Source organism: Macaca thibetana, chromosome 11, assembly GCF_024542745.1.
Source record: "Macaca thibetana thibetana isolate TM-01 chromosome 11, ASM2454274v1, whole genome shotgun sequence".
NCBI classification, from domain to species: Eukaryota; Metazoa; Chordata; class Mammalia; order Primates; family Cercopithecidae; genus Macaca; species Macaca thibetana.
Window position 1 is genome coordinate 128,571,873 of NC_065588.1, and position 20,530 is coordinate 128,592,402.

General features: G+C 59.2%; 1 protein-coding gene across 3 annotated transcripts in view; it reads right to left on the bottom strand.

Annotated features, from left to right (window-relative positions):
• Nucleotides 1–249: 249 nt before the first annotated feature.
• GALNT9 (polypeptide N-acetylgalactosaminyltransferase 9) overlaps nt 250–20,530 on the bottom strand; it is a 121,687-nt gene continuing 101,406 nt past the window's right edge. For all 3 annotated transcript variants that reach the window (XM_050747774.1, XM_050747775.1, XM_050747776.1), the window contains 5 exons: nt 6,496–6,681; nt 4,232–4,369; nt 2,369–2,464; nt 1,520–1,687; nt 250–993 (listed from right to left, as the gene is read on the bottom strand). In XM_050747774.1, the coding sequence (XP_050603731.1) occupies nt 847–993; nt 1,520–1,687; nt 2,369–2,464; nt 4,232–4,369; nt 6,496–6,681 (735 nt within the window). In that variant the 3' untranslated portion in view covers nt 250–846. The remainder of the gene's footprint in view (nt 994–1,519; nt 1,688–2,368; nt 2,465–4,231; nt 4,370–6,495; nt 6,682–20,530) is intronic.

Below are 20,530 nucleotides of genomic sequence, written 5' to 3' on the forward strand. Positions count from 1 at the left end.
TGAGGCCACCTGTCGGGCCACATCCCAGCACAGGCGTCAGCCAGAGTCCACGTCTGCGGCTTTGTGAGCTACGCGGCCATGGCTCAACTCTGCGCCGACAGCCCCACAGCGGTGGCCACAGACAATAGTAAGCAAATGGGCATGGCTGGGCGCCAATAAAACAGTATTTATTAAAACAGGCGAGGGGCTGGGCTGTGGCAGGGCCCAGGCCCCACCCCCCAGCTCAGCTCCAAGGAAGACACATACAGCGCTGCTGCCTAATCCTCTTTATTTGGTCTCTGCTGAGGCAGTCGCACCAGCCTCCTAGACACAGCTGCAGGTTTGTCGCCATCCATGTCCCCCAGCACCCCTCTTACCAGACCATGAGGAGCTGTGTTGTGAGGTGTGAACTTAGGTCTCGGTTGGAGGGCTGAGCGGTTGCAAGGGCTGGGGGAGGCTGCTTGGAGCATGGGAGGCCGTGGGTGGAGGACGCCGGGGCGCCGCCTGGCGTGTGGTCTGGGGCTTGGCCACCCTGTGGGGCGTAGGGGCTGTGGTACATGCAGAGGTGGCGGCCGTCCCAGCAGCCTGGCCAGGAGATACCGTGGAGAAGGCACGTGTTTGAGTCGGCGTCACTGTCCCCAGACGCCCTCCCTTGGGTAGAGCCGCCTGTCCTAGGAGGAGCTGTACTCCAGCTGCAGTGGCTGACACCCTGGTCACTCAGCCACACCCCGGCCCCTTGGCCTCTGCTGTCCTGGCCACACATAGAGCCCTGCCCTGCTGTGTCTGCTGGGCATACCCCGGCCACTCAGCGACACTGGCTTGGCCCAGCGCCTTCCCGAGGTCCGTGGGGTCCAGGCAGAGGCGGGGTCAGTGCCGTGCATGTTTGATCCAGTTTCTGATCATCCACTTCTGCCCCGAGCACCTCTGCACCACCAGCCGGAGCCCGAAGTTGGCGTCTTTGGACATCTCCACCTCCAGGCAGCGGCCCGTGGCCCGGCTCACAATGGGGCCGCTCTGTGGGGACAGTCACACCAAGTCAGCCAGGGGTCAGGCGTCCTCGTCCCCCACCCCCACCCCAGGGAGGCTGCTTCGTGCTCTCAGCCCTCGTGCTCATTCTTGGGGCAGCTCGAATGGAAACTCAGCATCACAGCAGCACCCGGGGACCAGGAAGGGGCTGACGTCAGTGGAGCTTTGAGGATCTCCCATCGTTCCTGCAGAGCAGCCCAGATTGGAATCACACCTCATTCCCTCCCTAAATCCTGCCTCTACCCTGGGCACCTGAGGCTGGAAGAGGCAGATGCAGGGCTATGATCAGACTGTCCAGCCCGGCCCCTCTCTGGCTGTGTGACCCTGGCCAGTCACCTGCCCTCTCGGCGAGCATTGGGGCCCTCGAGGGAGCAGCTGATCCAAGGCCCCGTCCCCTGACCACCCACTGCGGCACTCCAGCTCCCACCCAGTGGGCTGGCTCTAGTGGCAGAGGCGCCCAGGGGTCCCAGCGGCCCTGTCCCAACCCCACGGCTCCCCTTCCCCGATGGCTGACCTGGGTGAAGTCCCACAGCCGCTGTGTGGGCCTTGCCACATCCTCACACTTCCTCAGGGTGGGCGTGCGGCCCCTGCCGTCATCCACCAGACACTTGGAGTCGGGCAAGAAGGCTGTGGAGCCCAGAGGCCCCAGCTGCAGCAGGCCGTCAGCGCTGTACCGCACCAGCTGGGGACAGGACCACCGGGGCTGTGTGTGAGCAGCATCCAGGCCCGGGGGTGCCATGGCCCGTGCTCCAGCCCAGGCTCTCCCTGGTAAGCACAGAAAGGCTGTGCGAGCTGCCGCGAGCTGCAAATGGGGCCCTGAGCGGCTGCCTTGGAGCCTCCCACCCTGGGAACACTGTTGTGGGTGGGAGAGGCCTGCCGGGCAGGGCCCACGTGGGGATGTGAGCTGGACGGCGCCCAGAAGCTCCGCAGGGCCAGGCTCCTGACAGACGTCATGAACGGGGCTCAGACTCAGAGTGTGGCCCCACTCATTTTGGGGAGGACAGGAGTCGGGTTTACTTTGGGTGACATGCAGAGCTCACTGAAAAGCGCCGTGTGTGAGCGGAACACGCATTCCCGTGGGGCTAGAAATGCCCAGCTCTTTATGGAGGTTGTGGTCAGAATGGCTCGGACCTTCACGATGGCCAGTCCCTGACCGCCGATTCCACGGGGCTGGGCCCGCACTGCAGGGAGTCCCGCCCAGGTGGGGTGGTCTCGCCACACTGCCCAGGCTGGTCTCAATTCCTGGGCTTACGTGATCAAGCAGACTCTGGCTTGGCCCCGGGCCTCTGCCCCAGGGTGTGGGGTCCGGGTGGCCTGGGGTGCTCCCCTTGGGAGCTCCATGGGTGGCTGCTGCTGCTCCTACCTGGGAGGACATCCCGTGGCAGGGGTAGAGGATCGCCCGGTCGCCGTCCTCTGCTCCCTGGTCCAGGCAGTAGCCGCTGGCTTTGCTGTTTCTCACCTGCAACCAGAAGCCGCAGAGAACGTCCAGGGTCACCTGAGGGTGGAGCCCCACAGAGCTTCGAGCACCTGAGCAGGTGCTCCCCGGAGGAGGGGGGCTTGTGGAGGGCCCGGGTGGGTGGGCTGCCTGGGAAGGGACTTGCTGGACCTCCCGGGAACGGGTGGCCGACTGAGTTTGTCACTGATGGAGACGTGGACGTATCTGCCATGCACAGATGGAGACGTGGCCATTGGTCAATAGGGGAGGCTTGAGGACGGCGGTGTCGGCCTTTCTCAGCAGCAGGGATGGAGGCCCTAAGCCGGGGTGGCTTCCCTGCCTTGCCGCCTGCTCCCTGCACCCTTGCAGCTCCCGCTGAGTGGGCAGAGACCGCTCGCCGGCCCTGGAGTCTGGGCTGGCCTTGGCTTGGATCCTTGGGAGACCTTCCAGCTTCCACTCCGTCTGGGAAGGAATCCTGACACCACTCTGAGAACAAGCCCGGGCCAGCCTGCTGGGGCGTGAGTTGTCATCGGGCAGCCAACCTCCAGCCACCAGAACGGGCCCATCCGAGATCAGCACAGCCTGGCCCAGGCCAGCAGCACTGCCCAGGTGGCCCTGGCTTGTGAGCAAGGGTAGACGCTTACTGCTTTTGTCCACTGTGTTTCCAGGCTGCTGGGTTTGCGGCGGCAGCTAACCCCTCCATCATGGCCACCGCAAGAGGGCACACAGGTTTGAACTGGGACCGCTGAGAATGTTGACCACAAATTAGAAACGCCCAGCTGCTCTGGGTGGGCAGTGCCTGAGCTTGGCTGATGGAGGATGGAGTGGGCAGAGCAGAAGCACAGGGAGGCTGGGGGACGGGGCCACACACCGATGCACTCTCAGCGCTGCCTGGGACACCTCTGTGCCCAAGGGACTGGAGTCAGTGCAGCGTGGACCAGGAGCTGAGGGAGGGGAGGCTCAGCGAGGACCATCCACCCCAGGGACCCTTCTCCTTGCCCCATCCAAATGCTAGCTCAGGGCTGGGACACTCGATTCCCAGGGTGGGAGGCACCCTGTCCCCTGCATAGACCGGGGAGAGGACAGAAGAGCAGCACTTTCTTGCTGGCTTTACAGAGCGCAGTGCAGGTGGGGGCCGGCGGAGACGGGTCTCTGTGTAGCTGATGTGCCTGTATGAGTGTGGGCGTGCATATCACCCATCGTGTGCGTCTGTGTGGGCACCTGCATGCACGCGTGGTGGGGTATGAACACGGCTCTGCATATGTGGATGCAGATGTTTACACACACGCACATTATTGCTCCTTGATAACAAGTGCTTGTATGTTTGTGCACATGCAGGCCCCTTTGGGGTTCATGCAGTTAGTGAAACATTTGTGTATGAAGAGCTGTGTCTACATGAGCAAAACTGTGTGCAGATGTATACTCGTATCCACGTGCACTTGTACATATGTTTGCATGGATTTGTGTACATGCCTGTGAATGTGTCCCTGTACACACGTCTAGGTGAGTGCATGCATGCCTGCGTGCACATACATGTGAGTGCATAGGTACATCTGAATCAGGCATGTGAACACGTGTGTGCATGGATGTGACTGCGTCTGCCTCTAGGCAGGTCCCTGTGAAGGAATGGGTGTGTATGGACATGCGTGTCTGCAGGTGCATGTGTTCATGTGAACCTGCACCTTGTGTGTGCACGTGGCTGTGCCTGCCTCCCACTGAATGCACACGTGTGCGCGGGAGTCAGGGCGGAAGGCCTGTCAGGCTGCGCGGGGCCCTCGGGGGAGGCGCTACCTCTCCGTACGTGAGGGTGTTGTTGTAGATCCTCATCTCCGGGTACACGTTCTCCAGGTACCACTTGAAGCTGCGGCACTTCAGCCTCTGGCGCAGGGCCAGCCTCTCAGACACATCCCCGAAGTCCACCCCTGGGTTCTGCAAGGCCGGAAGTAGGCAGGAGGGCACATGAGTGTCACTGTCCCCATGATGAGGTTGGGGGGGCTCCAGGGACTGAGTCCCCTCACAGGAGCAGCCTCCCCTAGGTGGGAACCCCAGCGTCGTAATATCCACAGAAGGTCTGAGGCAGCTGCTCCAGAGGGGAAGGGCCCTGCTGAAGACCAGCCCTGGCCTGGACCGATGGCCCCTGCTGCAGCCGGCTCGTCCGCACCCACCTGGGCCCAGGAACCTCCTGCCTGAGAAGACGGCCCTGCTCACCTGGTGTGACCGCTGGAGGGCGGAGACCAAGGTCAGCCATGTCTACGAGACCAGCCCGGTGAGGACCCTGGACACCGAGGCTCGGGGGCTCCTGGCTGGCCCTGCCTGGCACGTGTTGTCACGCATGGGTGCTGGAGAATCAAGTCCACGGGACCCCCCGGGAGGGGACACCTGGGAGCTCGCGCCTGGTCTCTCCTGGGCCCGGCCCGAGCGTCTCTTCCCTCTGCTGACTTTGACCCGTGTCCTCTGCCGTGAGAACCCACAGCCGAGTGTGGGGTCTGTGTTTTCCTGGGATTGTGGGGCCTGAGGGGCTGTGGGACCAGCACTCTCTGATGGACAGCCAGCCCTGAGGGAGCACCTGCCTCCTGCCCAGGGACCCTCCAGGCTCAGGCCTTGTGAGGAGGGCAGACGACGTGGCCTGCGGGGCCTGGGCTTGAATCCTGTCACCTTCTGGTGTGTGGCCCTGGGACAGTCCCTTACCCTCTCTGTGCCTCAGTTTCTCATTGGTAAAGTGGGGCAATCACACCAGAAACTCGTTGCTTTCTTATGAGGCTTTGATTAGTCAAGGGGCTTATGCCGGGGCCCTTGGACACAGGGAGGTGACAGCCATTTGCCGGCTTCACTGCCTGGGGGCCTGGAGCCCCTCACTCAGTTGCCCACACACTTGGGGACATTGTCACCCTGCACGTTTTCCAAATCACTTCATGGAAAACAAGGCTGTAGGAGCACCGGGTACCCTCTTCTCATCGCTCAGACACAAGTGCACGTGTCCACAGACTCCTGACCTGCCTGACGGAAGCTGCCGTGGGAGCTGATCTGGGGGTGGGATGCTGGGTTTGCACGGTGAATGGTCCAACCTGGGTCCCCTCCAGGCCGTGTCGCCCACACGCTAGGGTGCAGTCCAGCAGGGGGTGGTGAACCAATATAGGCTATAGTGGAATTTTTAAGAAGTAGTATATCGTGAATGAGAAGGATGACTGGTACTGTGGATGCAAAGTGCTGTATGTGGACGGATGTAAATACACGTGTGTGCACACTGGGTCATGACTTAAGATCTGGTTCTTACTGGGGTTGATGCAAAAAACAAGGCTGTTTCTAAGATGAGTCCTCCCAGAACTCAGGGACCCAATGCCCGCAGTGGCCAGGGAAGGAAGGGGGTGGTTCCCAGAGACGCTGGGGGGTGGTGGGATGGGTGGAGGGTCACGACCTCCTGTCTCAGCACCTGCCCTTCTTAGGCTTGTGGGGGCTGGGGCGCTTTGAGAAGAGCCAGAATTCAGGCTCTTTATGGGAAATTGGTCAACTACAAATTAGAAAACAAACAGCAATCCTCGACTTGAAGCAGGTCAGCCACTCACAGGCCAAAACCCAACAGGAAACAGCCAAAACGTCCATCCACGAAGGAGGATCCACACGACCGGCCCGTTCACACCGTGGACGTGACTTAGCCACGGCGGGGGTGACCTGGAAAATGTGGTGCTGAGGGCGGGAAGCCACACAGTGTATGAGCCGTTCACGAAACAGCCAGACATTTGAGGCTGCCCAGGGCTGGGGGAGGGGGCCGTGCTGGGTGTTAAGTGGGGCCCTGGCTGAGGCAGCGGCACCAGGTTGGGGAAAGGCCGCCCCTCCCTGGCTTCTAACCACCAGCAGTTGAGAGAAAAACGTCCACCACAACAGCTTGGTGTGAGCTGGTCTCTTCCCAGTGTGAGGAAGGCTCCTTCGAAGGCAGAGAGCTCACCCACTCATACCCACACACACCTGCTCACACTGCACGGGGCCTCCCTGCGCCCAGCATGACGTTGACCCCGACCCTGGGGCGTGGCCCTGGCTCCCGGCCGTGGGGGACTCACCGTCATGGGGATGTTCCAGGCCATGTACACGTGGGACTTGAAGTCGTCCATCCACACCTCGGCGGCGCGCAGGGCGTTGCGCTTGGCATAGTAGTCGATGTCGTTGTTGTAGGGCTTCCTGGTGCGCTCGATGTGGGCCACGCGGGAGCAGGGCAGCACCTCCATGCTGCCACCACACTGCCACACCTACAGAGAGACGGCGCTGGGTGCGGGCGGCCTTCCCGACAGGCGGGCAGCCCAGCCAGCCAGGGGCCTGTGAGAGGCCGAGGGGCCCGGCCCTCCGTTCTGGGGCACCTGCAGGCCTGGTGGGCCCCAGGGCTTTGCCTCCTGGGGGCTGTTTTCAGGGGACCCCGCCCACAGAGAAGGTGCAGGTCTGGGCTGTGTCTGGTGCAGGCTCCTCTTTCTCTTGTGCGTTACACGACGGCCGTGGGGGCTGGTGGGGCAGTTATTCCACCGACCTGAACACTTAACAGGTTTTTCATCCTGTGGTTCCCACCCCCAGTGCTTGTTCTGTGCAGGGAACCCCCCGCCCCACTGCACCACCCACCTCCCCCAGCACCCGAACACACCAACAATCTGTTTACAAACAGCCGCTTGCTGTGCAGATGCCGCCCCACGCACGCCCAGAACACACGCAGCCTGGGTCTGAACAACAGCCCAGCAAATAAACGCCCGCAGCCCCGGCCTTCCGACCCCCACACAGTATAGATGTATCTATCACTACGTATCCTTCCGTGCTTCCGTTTCACTGAACACCGGCCTGTCCCGCCACGCTGTCCTGCCTGTGAGGGTTAGTTTTGTGTCAACGTGGCAGGGAACAGAGCGCCGGGACATTTGCTCTCCCCTTATGCTGGGTGGTCTGTGCATGGCCTCTGGTGGGAGCCGTGTTTAAATCTGTCCCCTGCAGGCCTGAGTAGGACAGAAAGGCTGAGGAAGGGAGTGTTCACACACTGCTCGATTCGGGTTGGGACGTGGGTCCTCTCCTGCCTTCAGGCTTGGAGCTCACGCCACCGGCTCCCCTGGGCACCTGCCAGCCGACAGCCAGTCTCGGTATTCTCAGCCTCCATAACCGTGAGTCAATTCCTTAGATGAACATCCACATCTAAACCCATGTCTGCTATTAATCTGCTTCCCTGGAGAGCCCTGAGCCAGCCCCTGTCCCATCCTATCCACCTCTATCCTGTGCTGTCCCATCCCATCCACCCCATAAAATGCTGGTGCCTCCCACAGGCTGACGTCACCATGAACAAAGGGGTCTGATCCACGTGGCCCAAGCTCCGCTGTGCTCAGGTCCTCAGGCCTGAGCCTCCTGCGCTGGACGAGTGTGCCAGGCCCCGGGTGGGCACTGTGCTTGCCTCATCTCCTGAATCCCCACCACCACCCGAGAAAGGATGGGCAGACCTGGCATTGCCCGTTCCCTCCACGGTGCTGAGAAGGTGCCAAGGGCAGTGCCAGCTGTGGGGGCGCACAGGGCGGAGCCTCTGCCCAGCGGAGCTCGGATCCCTCAGTCGTCCCTGGACTCTGGTTCATCCTGGTCCAGGCTGCTCTCATCTCCAGGCCGTTATCTTAATCACGTCTGCAAAGACCCCTTTTCCCAAAGAGGGCCACCCTCACAGGGCCCCCAGCTGCATCCTCGGGGGCCGCCTGTCAGCCCACCCCAGAGCCCCAGTCCCTCGTGTGAGGAGCAGGGGGCTCCTCCCTCCTCGCGACTCTCTGCCTTCAGGAAGCCAAGTCCCAGGCGGGAGAGAACCGGGAGTCCATGTCGCCGATCATTTACGGCCTCTCCCACACCACCCGCCGCAGGACAGACCCAGACGCGCTCCCTCCTCCAGGAGATGATTACACAGCACGCGGCTAACGCCAGTCTCCCTGCCCCAGTCCGGCGACCCAGAGCCTCCTCGCTGCTCAGCCTGGCCCGGGACACCCCAGCCCGTAGTCCCACGTCACCCACAGGGCTCCGGCTCCTTCCCCGGGACGGTGGAGTCTGTGCTGCTGCGCCCGGCCGAGGTTGGCCTCTGCGTCCCGAGGGAGTGAACCGCGTTGGTTCACCTTGTGGCAGGAGGGTGCCCTGGGAGCGTCGTGGTTTCTGGGTTTCTGTCTGTTGTCTCTGCTGTGGGACAGCCTGTCTGAGAAAAGCTGGCCTGGAGCTGCTGGGAGCCCAGCCTGGGGTTTTCCAGGCCCCTGAGCCGGGGCTTCCTTTCTGCCTTCAAGACCAGCATCGGGATTTCTGTTCGCGGCGGGAAGGGGCCTTGCTGGTGAATCCCGTACGCCGCCCTCCCATTCTGCCGATGTCTCCACCTCAACCTGAGACCACCCAGGTTTCACGAGAAGGAGGGGGTGGGGCCCACGGGGGAAAGAGCTTCGGAGCCGCCCTTCACCGGAAGGGGTCAGAATGGAGGAAGCTCCACAAGGGTGAGACAGAGCCTCGTCCTCCATCATCCACCCGCCCGTCTTCAGGAGCACCTGGCACACCGGCCTCTGGGGCGGCCTCCAGCAGCTTCAGCCTCCCTGTGTACCCCCAGCACTGAGGCCACAGACTTGGTCCCCCCACCCACCACAGCATCCTGTCCTCGGGCCTCACCCCAGGGAACACGAAGCCCCCCAGGGGCTCCTGACACCTGCCTTGCCCACCCCCTGGGTTCGAAGCACCGTGGCCTTCCCAGCACCCCCACGTGCACCCCTCAGGCCTTGGCACAGGCGGTGCCCATGCCGGGCATCCTTCCCGGGTCTCTGCATGCTCTGCTGCCTCCGGCCTTCAAAGCTCCAATGCCAGAGAGATTAAAGGCACGAAACCAGCCAGGCACAGTGGCTCACACTTGTAATCCCAGCACTTCGGGAGGCCGAGGCGGGTGGATCACTTGAGGCCAGGAGTTCGAGACCAGCCCGGCCAACATGATGAAACCCCGTCTCTACTAAAAATACAAAAATTAGCTGGGCGTGGTGGCAGATGCCTGTAGTCCCAGCTACTCAGGAGGCTGAAACACGAGAATCTCTTGAACCTGGTTGGCAGAGGTTGCAGTGAGCTGAGATCACACCACTGCACTCCTGGGTGACAGAGCGAGACTACGTCTCAAAAAAAAAAGGACCAAAACCACGGGCAGAGAGGAGCAGGTGCCGGTGCCGGTGCCGCTGAGGGAGGACCGCGGACCTGACCACGACCCAAACGGCAGCTGGGAGGAGGAGCCAAGCCCCCACACAAGGAAATGGCAAATGTGGAGATGGCAGCTGTGCTATCGCCTGACCTGAGCGCGGCACGCCACACCCCATGAACAAGGACAGTCCCATTTGTCCATTAAAAAAACAAGCGAGGCTGGGCAGCATAGTGAGGCCCCATCTCCACAGAAACGAACAAAAGTAGCCGGGCCGGGTGTGGTGGTGCGTGCCTGCGGTCCCAGCTGCTTGGGAGGCTGAGTTGGGAGGATCGCCTGAGCCCGGGAGGTTGAGGCTGCAGTGAGCCAAGATCACACAACACTTTCCAACCTGGGTAATAGAGAGACCCTGTCTGAAAACATAAAAAGTAAAAATAAACCTCAGATGTCGCCATCAGCCTTCAGTGTGAGTCCTCTCCCTACGTCCTGTTTAGGGCCACCATCCTTGCCCTGCGGCTGGGTGTCTGGACCGGAGGCTCACACCCCTCAGTATGGCGCCGCTTCCTGTCCATCCCCGTCTCCGCCTGCCCCTCCCCGCGGCTCAGCTACGCAGGACAGGGTTTCTGTCGCTTCTGCTCACAGCCGCCTCCCAGTGCTCAGAGCGAGGCCCGGCGCACTGTAGGTGCTTGATAAACAGCTGCGGAATGAATGTGTTCCCTTTAGGGACTCCACAGCCACGTACGGCCACTCTGTCCCCGGGGCTTTGAGGCGTTGGGGAGATTCCACGCGGGAACCTGGTGAGACTGCTGGCGGTCTACAAGGCCTCCCCAAGCCGGGTCCGTGGGTTCCAGCCCCGTTGGTGTGTGCTGAGCTTGCAGGTGGCACCGAGGCCCTTTCTTGGGTGAATGCAGCCTCAGGTCTCTCGGCCCTCGGGTCCCCCACCATGTCTCTAGAAGGACCGAAGTTACGGGAGAGGCGAGGCTCCCAGGTGGTGGGAGTCGGCTGGCTTCCATCATTAGCTAAGGACCCGTCACGGCTGGGGGCTGGGCAGGTTCAGTCTCCAGGCTTGGGCCACAGATCCCTGAGCTTTTGGGGTGTGTGGACTGCCCCTAACCACACGGGCCCACAGCTTGTGTGACCTGGCTTTTCAGCAGTGCCATTAGCTCAGGAGTGATAAAGTCGGAGAGTGAACCCCCATGCCCTCAGCAACATCCCCTTTCCAATCCCTGCAAAACAGGGAAAGAACAGGACAGCCCCCTCCGCCCCTACCCTGCATGACTCCTCAGGCAAGTGGCACTGGTGCGCGGCGTCCCCACGCCCGGGGCAGGTCTCTTTTCTGTGTCGGAGTTAATGACCTTGTAATTGTTCACATATTTTGAAGCCAGGGACCAATACATCATCTGACTGGCAGATCTGCCTCCTGCCACGTTCCCTGGGAGACTGATGCTTATACAGAGAGAGAATTTAAAGGCCCTACCATCACAGCCTCAAGGGAAACAGTTTAAACCCTCTATAAATTTCAGATAAATATTGGCAATAAATTCTCCACTCTGTGGGCCAGAGGAGACCAACACCTAAGGATCAGGCAAAATCCTCCTGTGGGAGCCAGAGGCACGCAGCCCACCTCTCAGAGGCTCTCAAGAGGCAGGAGGCCTGGGCCCTGCCCTTCTTGGCCACACTGGAGGAAGATCAGGTGAAGGAAGCCAGAGCCCAGCTTGCACTCTGTGCTGAGAGCAACTGGGGCCAAGCTGGACTCACCTTCTGGTGTCAATGTGTGCAGCTCTCCCCACTGAGAGAGGGACGCTATCACCCTAGCCCTTCGTCACGATTTGCTTGGACCAACAGAAAGGGGCAGAACCCACCCAGTGCCAAGACCAAGCTGGGTCTCGGGAGACTATGCTCACACCGATCTCTGTCTTGTAACCTGCCCCCCAGCATGAGGAGAGACCACGCGGAACAGAGAGAAGCCGCCCAGCTGAGCCCGTTCCTCCCCACCCCAACCAGCCAACCTCGCTCATCTGGCGGCTGACTGCCGGCATCAGCAAGGCCAGCTGAGAGCAGAGCTGCTCTGTTCCACACAGGCCATGTGCCAATCCACAGAGCTGTGGGCCAAGGAAATGGTTGTCTTAGGCCGTAACATTTCAGAGTGGATTGTTACACATCCAAGAGCTGACACATCCATGCTGCTTCGGCAGGCACAGCTGGCAAAGACCGTCGCTGCTGTGGTTTCCTTGCACGCAGCAGATAGTCAGTACTAGTTAATACTAGTTACTAGCCATACATCCCCACTGCCCAAGACAACCCTAGTTGATACCCCTGACTTGGGGTGATTATTAATAGCACCTCTGGTAACTCTCAGGTGTCCTGGTTTGGGTGACGATGCCTGTGGTCACCCCCATGCTACCTGACCGTCTGGCCCCACAGCCAGGGTGGAAGTCTGAGTGTCAGAGCCATTCAAACCACAGCAACTCCATATTGAACAGGGGCTGGGCAAGACGAGGCTGAGAACCACTGGGCTGCATTCCCAGATGGCGAGGGCATTCTAAGTCACAGGATGAGAGAGGAGGTCGGCACAAGACACAGGTCACAAAGACCTTGCTGATAAAACAGGTTGCAGTAGGCCGGGCGCGGTGGCTCATGCCTGTAATCCCAGCACTTTGGGAGGCCGAGGCAGGCGGATCACGAGTCAAGAGATCGTGACCATCCTGGCCAACATGGTGAAACGCCGTCTTCACTAAAAAATAAATAAATACAAAAATTAGCCGGACGTGGTGGCATGCACCTGTAGTCCCAGCTACTCGGGAGGCTGAGGCAGGAGAATTGCTTGAACCTGGAAGGCGGAGCTTGCAGTGAGCGGAGAACACGCCACTGCTCTCCAGCCTGGGTGACAGAGCGAGACTTCATCTCAAGCAAACAAATATGTTGAAGGAGCCAAGACCCACCAAAACCAAGATGGCGACGAGTGACCTGTGGTCGTCCTCGCAGCACATTATACGCTCATTATAATGCATTAGCTGCTAAAACACTCCCCACAGCGCTATGACAGTTCACTGATGCCACGGCAACACCAGGAAGTGACCCTACACGGTCTAAAAAAGGTGGGGCTCTCAGTTCCGGGAAATCCCACCCCCTTTCCCAGAAAACTCACCAATATTCCACCCCTTGTTCAGCATATGATCAAGAAATAACCACAGAAGGCCGGGCGCGGTGGCTCAAGCCTGTAATCCCAGCACTTTGGGAGGCCGAGACGGGCGGATCACGAGGTCAGATCGAGACCATCCTGGCGAACACGGTGAAACCCCGTCTCTACTAAAAAATACAAAAAAACTAGCCGGGCGAGGTGGCAGGCGCCTGTAGTCCCAGCTACTCGGGAGGCTGAGGCAGGAGAATGGCGTAAACCCGGGAGGCGGAGCTTGCAGTGAGCTGAGATCCGGCCACTGCACTCCAGCCTGGGCGACAGCCAGACTCTATCTCAAAAAAAAAAAAAAAAAAAAAAAAAAAAGAAATAACCACAGAAGTTAATTAATAACCAATCAGCAGCCCTGGGGGCCACTCGGCCTGTGGGGCAGCCATTCTTCTCTTCACCTCATTTATTTACTTGTCTAATAAACTTGCTTTCACCTTACTCTGTAGATTCGCCCTGAATTCTGCCTCATATGAGATCCAAGAGCCCTCTCTTGGGGTCTGGATGGGGACCCCTTTCTGGTGACATGAGGAAAACACGGGTGGCTGAGGGGCCGTCACTAACTGCAGAGGCCACAGATGGGTAGATGGCCGACTCCTCCACAGATGGGTGGGGCCCTGGGGCCCCTCGTCTGTAGGCCCCAGGCTGGGGCATCACAGCGAGAGGAGAGACAGGAGAGGGGCCCCTGCTGTGCGCGGGCGTCAGGTCAAAAATCCCCCTGTACACTGAGGACTGACGTCGTCTTTGGCAGCGCTGTGGGCCTAGCACAGGGCCTGAGGGCAAGGCCATACCATGAAGTCGGAGCTGTTTTTCTGGCCGAAACAAGCAAAGCAACAGGGCTTGTAGGGTTCTCCTGGAGGCGCTGGGGACACACGGCCTCCCTCACGAAACTGTCATCTAGAGGGGAGGCCGGCAAGGATCAGATGTCACACTGGTCGTGTGTGGATGCAGTCGGAGGACCGACCGGGGCCGTGGGACTCGGGCAGGAGGGGCGCCCTGGCCGGGGTCAGGGATGGCTTCCCGAACCCCAGCTCTGAGCAGAGATGGATGATGAGTGGGGTTAACTGGCGGTGACATGCAGGCATGCTTGAGGCCCGAGCTCAGTCCTCCTGGGCCATGGGGCAGTGCAGAGCAGGCACAGGCAGGCTGTGCTGCAGTCAGGGACGTAGGGGCTCAGAGAGCGTCCTCAGGACTCCGGCTATGAGGCATTGTCAGATCACCAGGGCCAGGGTGGGTGGGAGGCACTGTTTCTGTGAGTGAGGCCGGAGCTGTGGCTCCCAACTCCGCTGAGTCACTGGGGTTGCATCCACAAACCACCAATTCCCTGGCCCATGGGCAGCTGGAGGTGGCCGCTGATAGAATCCTGGCCGATGAGGTGGAAGCAGGGGCCTCAGAATGGGGCTCTTGGCAAAGCTGTGACTTATCCCGATTTTTTTTCTTTTCTCAGATGGAGTCTTGCTCTGTCACCAAGCTGGAGTGCAGTGGTGTGATCTTGGCTCACTGTAACCTCTGCCTCCTGGGTTCAAGCGATTCTCCTGTCTCAGCCTCCCAAGTAGCTGGGATTACAGGCGCCGCCACCATGCCCAGCTAATTTTTGTATTTTTACTGGAGACAGGGTTTCACCATGTTGGTCATTCTTGACCTTGTGATCCACCCACCTCGGCCTCCCAAAGTGCTGGGATTACAGGTGTGAGCCATCATTCCCGGCCTATCCTGATTTTTAAAAAAGGGAACAGCCTCAGCTGGCAGAACCTTTTGCCCCTCTCCGTTCTTTTTGTTAGTGATGTGGATGTGAGGTCTGGAGGAGTGGCAGCCATCTCGAGACCATGAGGCAACAAATATGCACGCCAGAGCCTGTATAACAAGGATGGCAGTGGACTGTTAGAGCCCACGCCCCCGCGGTCACCGGTGAAGCACTCGGCTCTGTGTGTTCTGAGACACAAAACTCCATCAGTGCGAGCCTGAGGAACCAAGAGGACGTCTGCTGTTCTATCCCTAACCAACAAAGCGGGCCCAGGAGGTGGCAGCAGGGTGAAGAGGAAGCCCCACAACCTTGTGCCAGGGCAGGTGGGGCCAACCTCATCGTCTGCAGGTGAACATGAGGCCAAGGCACAGAGGCTTGGTCCCCTGCCTGAGGCCACATGGCTGGTGCAGGGTGGCAGGGAGCCTGGTAAACCCCTGACGGGAGCAGCAAGCAAAGGGCAGGCGTCGGGGCTCCTGGTGGCTGCTCGGAGGGGAGGCGCTTGTGGACTTGGGCCCCCTCCTCGGGAGCAGGGGAGACCCTGCCTGGTCCCCGGCCCCAACAGATCTCTGGGTCTCAGTGCGTCCGGGACGAACATCTGGAAGGTGAATTCCAGGGTGGCGGTGGGCGGGGGAGACCTGACTCCCAATCCTCGACAAGGCTGGAGCTGTCACCGGCAGGGCGGTGCGGAGCGGCGTCCTCACTGTGAAGGGGCGAGCTCTGGAAGCCTGGCGCTGTCCTCCCTGGGCCTGTGGCTGGGCATGAACCGCTGTCCCCGCCTCCGTCTCCACGGGAAACACGGCCGCACCACGCAGGAGTGCCCGGCCTTGCCGGCAGCGCCGTGAACTTTACTCAGAAGCCGTCTCTCTTGCTATCTTCATTTTCTTCCCGCCACCGCAGTGACCAGACAGTCCCTTCCTGGAGTGCCCTGTGGTTAAGCAGCCAGCCCTTCCCGCAGGAACAGGACGACTTCCTGCGCGGGAACAGGGCTTCCTGCGCGGGAACAGGGACCGGCGCGCAGCCTTGCTGCGGGGTGATGTGCATCTCTCCTGGACTCCAGACTCATTTCATTTTGTGGCTCGGCTTCTACGGCGCGATGCGTAAAAGACCCCCCTGTGGCCATCCCCACTGCTCGTGGGACCCTCTGGCTTCTCGGGCACCGAGCAACGCCCTCCCCGTGAGGTACTGGTGGGTGCCAGGGGTGCTGGACACGGCTGCCACACCTTGCATCCCTCAGCCCTGCCTGACCACATGGGAAACCGGTGAAACCTGGGCCTGGAGCTTCTCCCAGCTGCCCCGGACTCTAAACCACACCAGGTGGGAACCGGCCCTGACCAGGAACCAAGCTGGCTGGGCAGGTGGGCGAGCCCGGGGGCCCCTCTCCGGCCGGCTGGGCAGGTGGGCGAGCCCGGGGGCCCCTCTCCAGCCAAGGCGCCCCCAGCTCTTCCAGCGAGAACACCGGCCCCGCCCGCCTGCAGCCTCTCAGTGCCCCTTGTGCCCGGACCCTCCTCCCAGCCGCTGCACGGCCCATTCCCCAGAGTCCTCCTGACCTGGCAGAATATGCCCGTGAGGGCCCTGGCCACAGAGGGACGGCACTGGCCCCTTCCCTTGGTCTCCACCCCCAGCTCCTGGAAATATGCATTTGCTATTGCTACATCACAAAATACCATGTTTTTTGAAACATATGCTATTAGAAACATTTTCTATTTTTGTAAAAACAAGAATTTTGAAAATCACACACATAGACATCTGGAAGAAACTGTTCCCAGTGGTTATCACGGGACAGAATGTTTTATTTCCTATGCGGCATTTCTGTAATATCTGAATTTTCATGCTGAGAATGTACGGTTTTCTCTTTTTTTTTTTTTGAGACGGAGTCTCGCTCTGTGGCACAATCTCAGCTCACTGCAAGCTCTGCCTCCCAGGTTCACATCATTCTCCTGCCTCAGCCTCCCGAGTAGCTAGGACTACTGTGCCCGCCACCTCGCCTGGCTAAATTTTTTGTATTTACTTTAGTAAAGAGAGGGTTTCACCATGTTAGCCAGGATGGTCTCGATCTCCTGACCTCGTGATCTGCCCGCCTTGGCCTCCCAAAGTGCTGGGATTACAGGGGTGAGCCAACGCGCCCAGCCCTGAATATATGACTTTTATCCCTGAAAATAACGCAGAGACGTATGCACGGTGCTCCTGACTTCACCAGGCCTCACCCATGGCAGCCTCCCGGGGCCTTGTAGATGACACGACGGTGCCCGGGTACAGCAGGTGACAAATTTGTCGTGTGTTTCAACTGAGTTGAGTGCAGAAGTAGCTGTGGTCTCGCGTTGCTGGAATGTTTGCCGTTTGATATTGGAATATGTGCTCCAATAAACGTTATGTTATTTACCATTTTAATGTGCATTTCTCACTTTATGTTTTTGCTAATGACTTGTTACTTGCTGTTTATTTTATGTTTATTTTAGACTACGTAAATGATGTTAAACAAAAGCAAATTTGAGCCATTTTCTTATTAGAGTTCAACATGGGTCGTAAAGCCACAGAGACAAATCACAACATCAACAACGCACTTGGCCCAGGAGCTGCCAATGAACATACAGGGCAGTGGTGGCCAGAAGCTGCCAACGACATACAGGGCAGTGGTGGCCAGGAGCTGCCAACGACACACAGGGCAGTGGTGGTTTGGGAAGTTTTGTAAAGCAGAAGTTTTGCCTTGAAGATGAGGAGCGCAGTGGCTGCCGTCAGACGTTGACAATGACCAACTGAGAGCGACCATCAAAGCCGATTCACAACCACACGAGAAGCTGCCGAAGAACTCAGCGCCGGCCGTTCTACAGGAGTTCGGCATTTGAAGCAAATCGGAAAGATGAAAAAGCTCAGTAACTGGGTGCCTCACGAACTGAGTGAAACTTTTAAAAAATGACTGTTTTGAAGCATTGTCTTCTCTTATTCTACACAATGATGAACCGTTTCTTGACTGGATTGCAATGTGCAATGAGAAGTGGATTTTATACGACGACTAGTGATGACCATCTTAACGGTTGAATTGAGAGAAGCTCCAACTTGCCAAAAGCCAAACTTGCACCAAAAAAGGGCCTGGTCACTCTCTGACCTTCGCTGTCTGAGGTCACTGTCTTGCCGTCGCTGGTGGTCACTGTCTGGTGGTCACTGTCTGGTGGTCACTATCTGGTGGCTGCTGTCCGGTGGTCACTCTCTGGCCGCCACTGTCTGGCCGTCGCTGTCTGGCGGTCACTGTCTGGCCATCGCTGTCTTGCGGTCGCTGGTGGTCACTGGCCGTCGCTGTCTGGGGGTCACTCTCTGGCAGTCGCTGTCTGGCGGTCACTGGCCATCACTGTCTGGTGGTCGCTGTCCGGTGGTCACTGTCTGGCTGTCGCTGTCTGGTGGTCACTCTCTGGCCGCCACTGTCGGCCTGACCCACAGCAGCTTTCTGAATCCTGCGAAACCATTATACTTGAGAAGTGTCCTCAGCAAATCCATGAGTTGCACCGAAAACTGCAGCGCCTGCCGCCGGGCTCGGTCCACAGAAAGGACCCAATTCTCCACCACAATGCCTGGCTGCACATCACACAACCAACATTTCACAAGCTGAACGCATTGGGCTGCGAAGTTTTGCCTCATCCGCCATATTCGCCTGACGTCTCGCCAACCGACTGTCACCTCTGCAGCCTCTCGACAACTTTTTGCAGGGAAAACGCTTCCACAACCAGCAGGATGCAGAAAATGTTTCCAAGAGTTTGTCAAATCCTGAAGCACAGATATTTATGCTACAGGAATAAACTCATTTCTCACTGGCAAAAACGTGTGGACTGTGATGGTTCCTATTTTGACGAATAAAGGTGTGTTTGAGCCCAGTTGTAATGATTTAAAATTCACAATCTGAAACCACAATTACTTTTGCACCGACCTAATACAAGAAAACGCCTCATGTCTATTCGTGTCCATTCGGTCAAACCACACGCAGCCGCCTTCCGCGCTGGCCAGAAACAGCTGTGCATCTGCAGTCTCACCGGGTTCACCTGTGATCCACTCACCCCGTCCACCTGGCCATTCTGTCCCTCATCCTCTGTCTCCACCGTGGTTTTCCCAAATACTCTCTCTGCCAAAGGCAGCAGGCCCAGAGCTTCACAGAGCATTTCCCCTCCCTGTCGAGGGGACCCTGGGGCAGGTCCTTCAAGACCATTTGCGGGATCAGGAGACGGGCATGGGAAGGCTGAAGAGTGTGTCCAAGTCACCCAGCTGGCACCCGGGGCAGCCAGACTTCAAACTTGGTCCCCAACTGCAGGCCACGTGATCACACACCACACTCCTGCCCTGCAATCCACGCCTGTGGGCTGTGGCCCATGTGACGGTTTTACGTCGGTTCAGGAGGTGAAGGTCCCGTTATTCAGTGGATGTGAGGCGCTGCTGGAACCGCGTCCGCAGCTGTGAGTGACGCCTGCGTCAGGGGACACTCCGCATAGCAGCAGGCGTGCACAATGGGCAGGCCCCCCCCAGCCAGGCCTCGAGAGCAAAGACAGGGCTGGGGGTTCCCAGAGAAGGACGCCAGCTTTCAGACAACACGGAAACCCCACCTGGGTCTGCAGCCTTCAAACCACAACACGAAAACCCCACTTGGGTCTGCAGCCTTCAGACCATGACACAGAAACGGCACGGAAACTCCACCTGGGTCTGCAGCCTTCAGACCACGGCACGGAAACTCCACCTGGGTCTGCAGCCTTCAGACCGTGACACAGAAACGGCACGGAAACTCCACCTGGGTCTGCAGCCTTCAGACCACGGCACGGAAACTCCACCTGGGTCTGCAGCCTTCAGACCGTGACACAGAAACGGCACGGAAACTCCACCTGGGTCTGCAGCCTTCAGACCACGGCACAGAAACTCCACCTGGGTCTGCAGCCTTCAGACCATGACACAGAAACGGCACGGAAACTCCACCTGGGTCTGCAGCCTTCAGACCACGGCACGGAAACTCCACCTGGGTCTGCAGCCTTCAGACCATGACATGGAAACGACACAGAAACCCCACCTGCTGCCCACCTTAGGGATCTCAGACTTGGCAGCCCTGCAATTGTGTGAGCCAATTCTTAGAATCAATCACTTTCTTTACACACTCACACAAAAATGCACCATAGATGCACACGCGTGCAACACAATCAGGCATACAAACACACACACACTCCCACCCAGTCACACGCACACTCAGTCACACACACACTCCCACCCACCCGGTACAGGCACACTCAGTCACACACACTTCCACCCACACACAGGCACACACACACACAGTCACACGCACACTCCCACCCACACATAGGCACAGAGTCCCACACAAACACACACAGGCACACACACTCCCACACACAGGCACACGCACACCCACACACACAGGCACACTCAGTCACACACACTTCCACCCACACACAGGCACACTCACACGTGCACTCGGCTGTCCTCCCTGTCAGCCTCTGTGATGTACCTGCAGGGACAGCTCACTGGGTGAGCACCCAGGGGCTCTGGGGTCAGCCCTCATGTCTGAGGAGTGTTCCAGGGGGCATGAGGCCCACTGTGGCCTCTGCAGTGTCCAGGAGGCACCGGGGGCCCGAGGAGGCCCCCAACTTGCTGCCAGCTCTCTAGAAAAGAATGCAGACACGTCCCGGAAGCTGAAAGAAAGAGCCTCGAATGCATCAGTTGGCACGCATGGGCACTGACGGTCCAGAACAGCTGGGTCACGGAGCATCCCTGGAGATGTAGGCACGACTCAGCCCATGTCCACATGCCCTCCCTGCAGCATGAGTCCAGGGGGCACCCGCGACTCTGAGTCCTCAATCACCCGCCTCCCTGCCAGGTCAGGCCTGGGGATGGGGGTCTGGGCGCCTTGGTCCTCCCAGGTGAAAGCCGGGACACCACCCTCACAAGGATTACCAGGAGGGGGACTGCCCCCAAGGGCACCTGGAGAAGAGGGAGCCGATTCCGGAGTGCCCCATCTGAGGTCCCTGATGGTGGCTC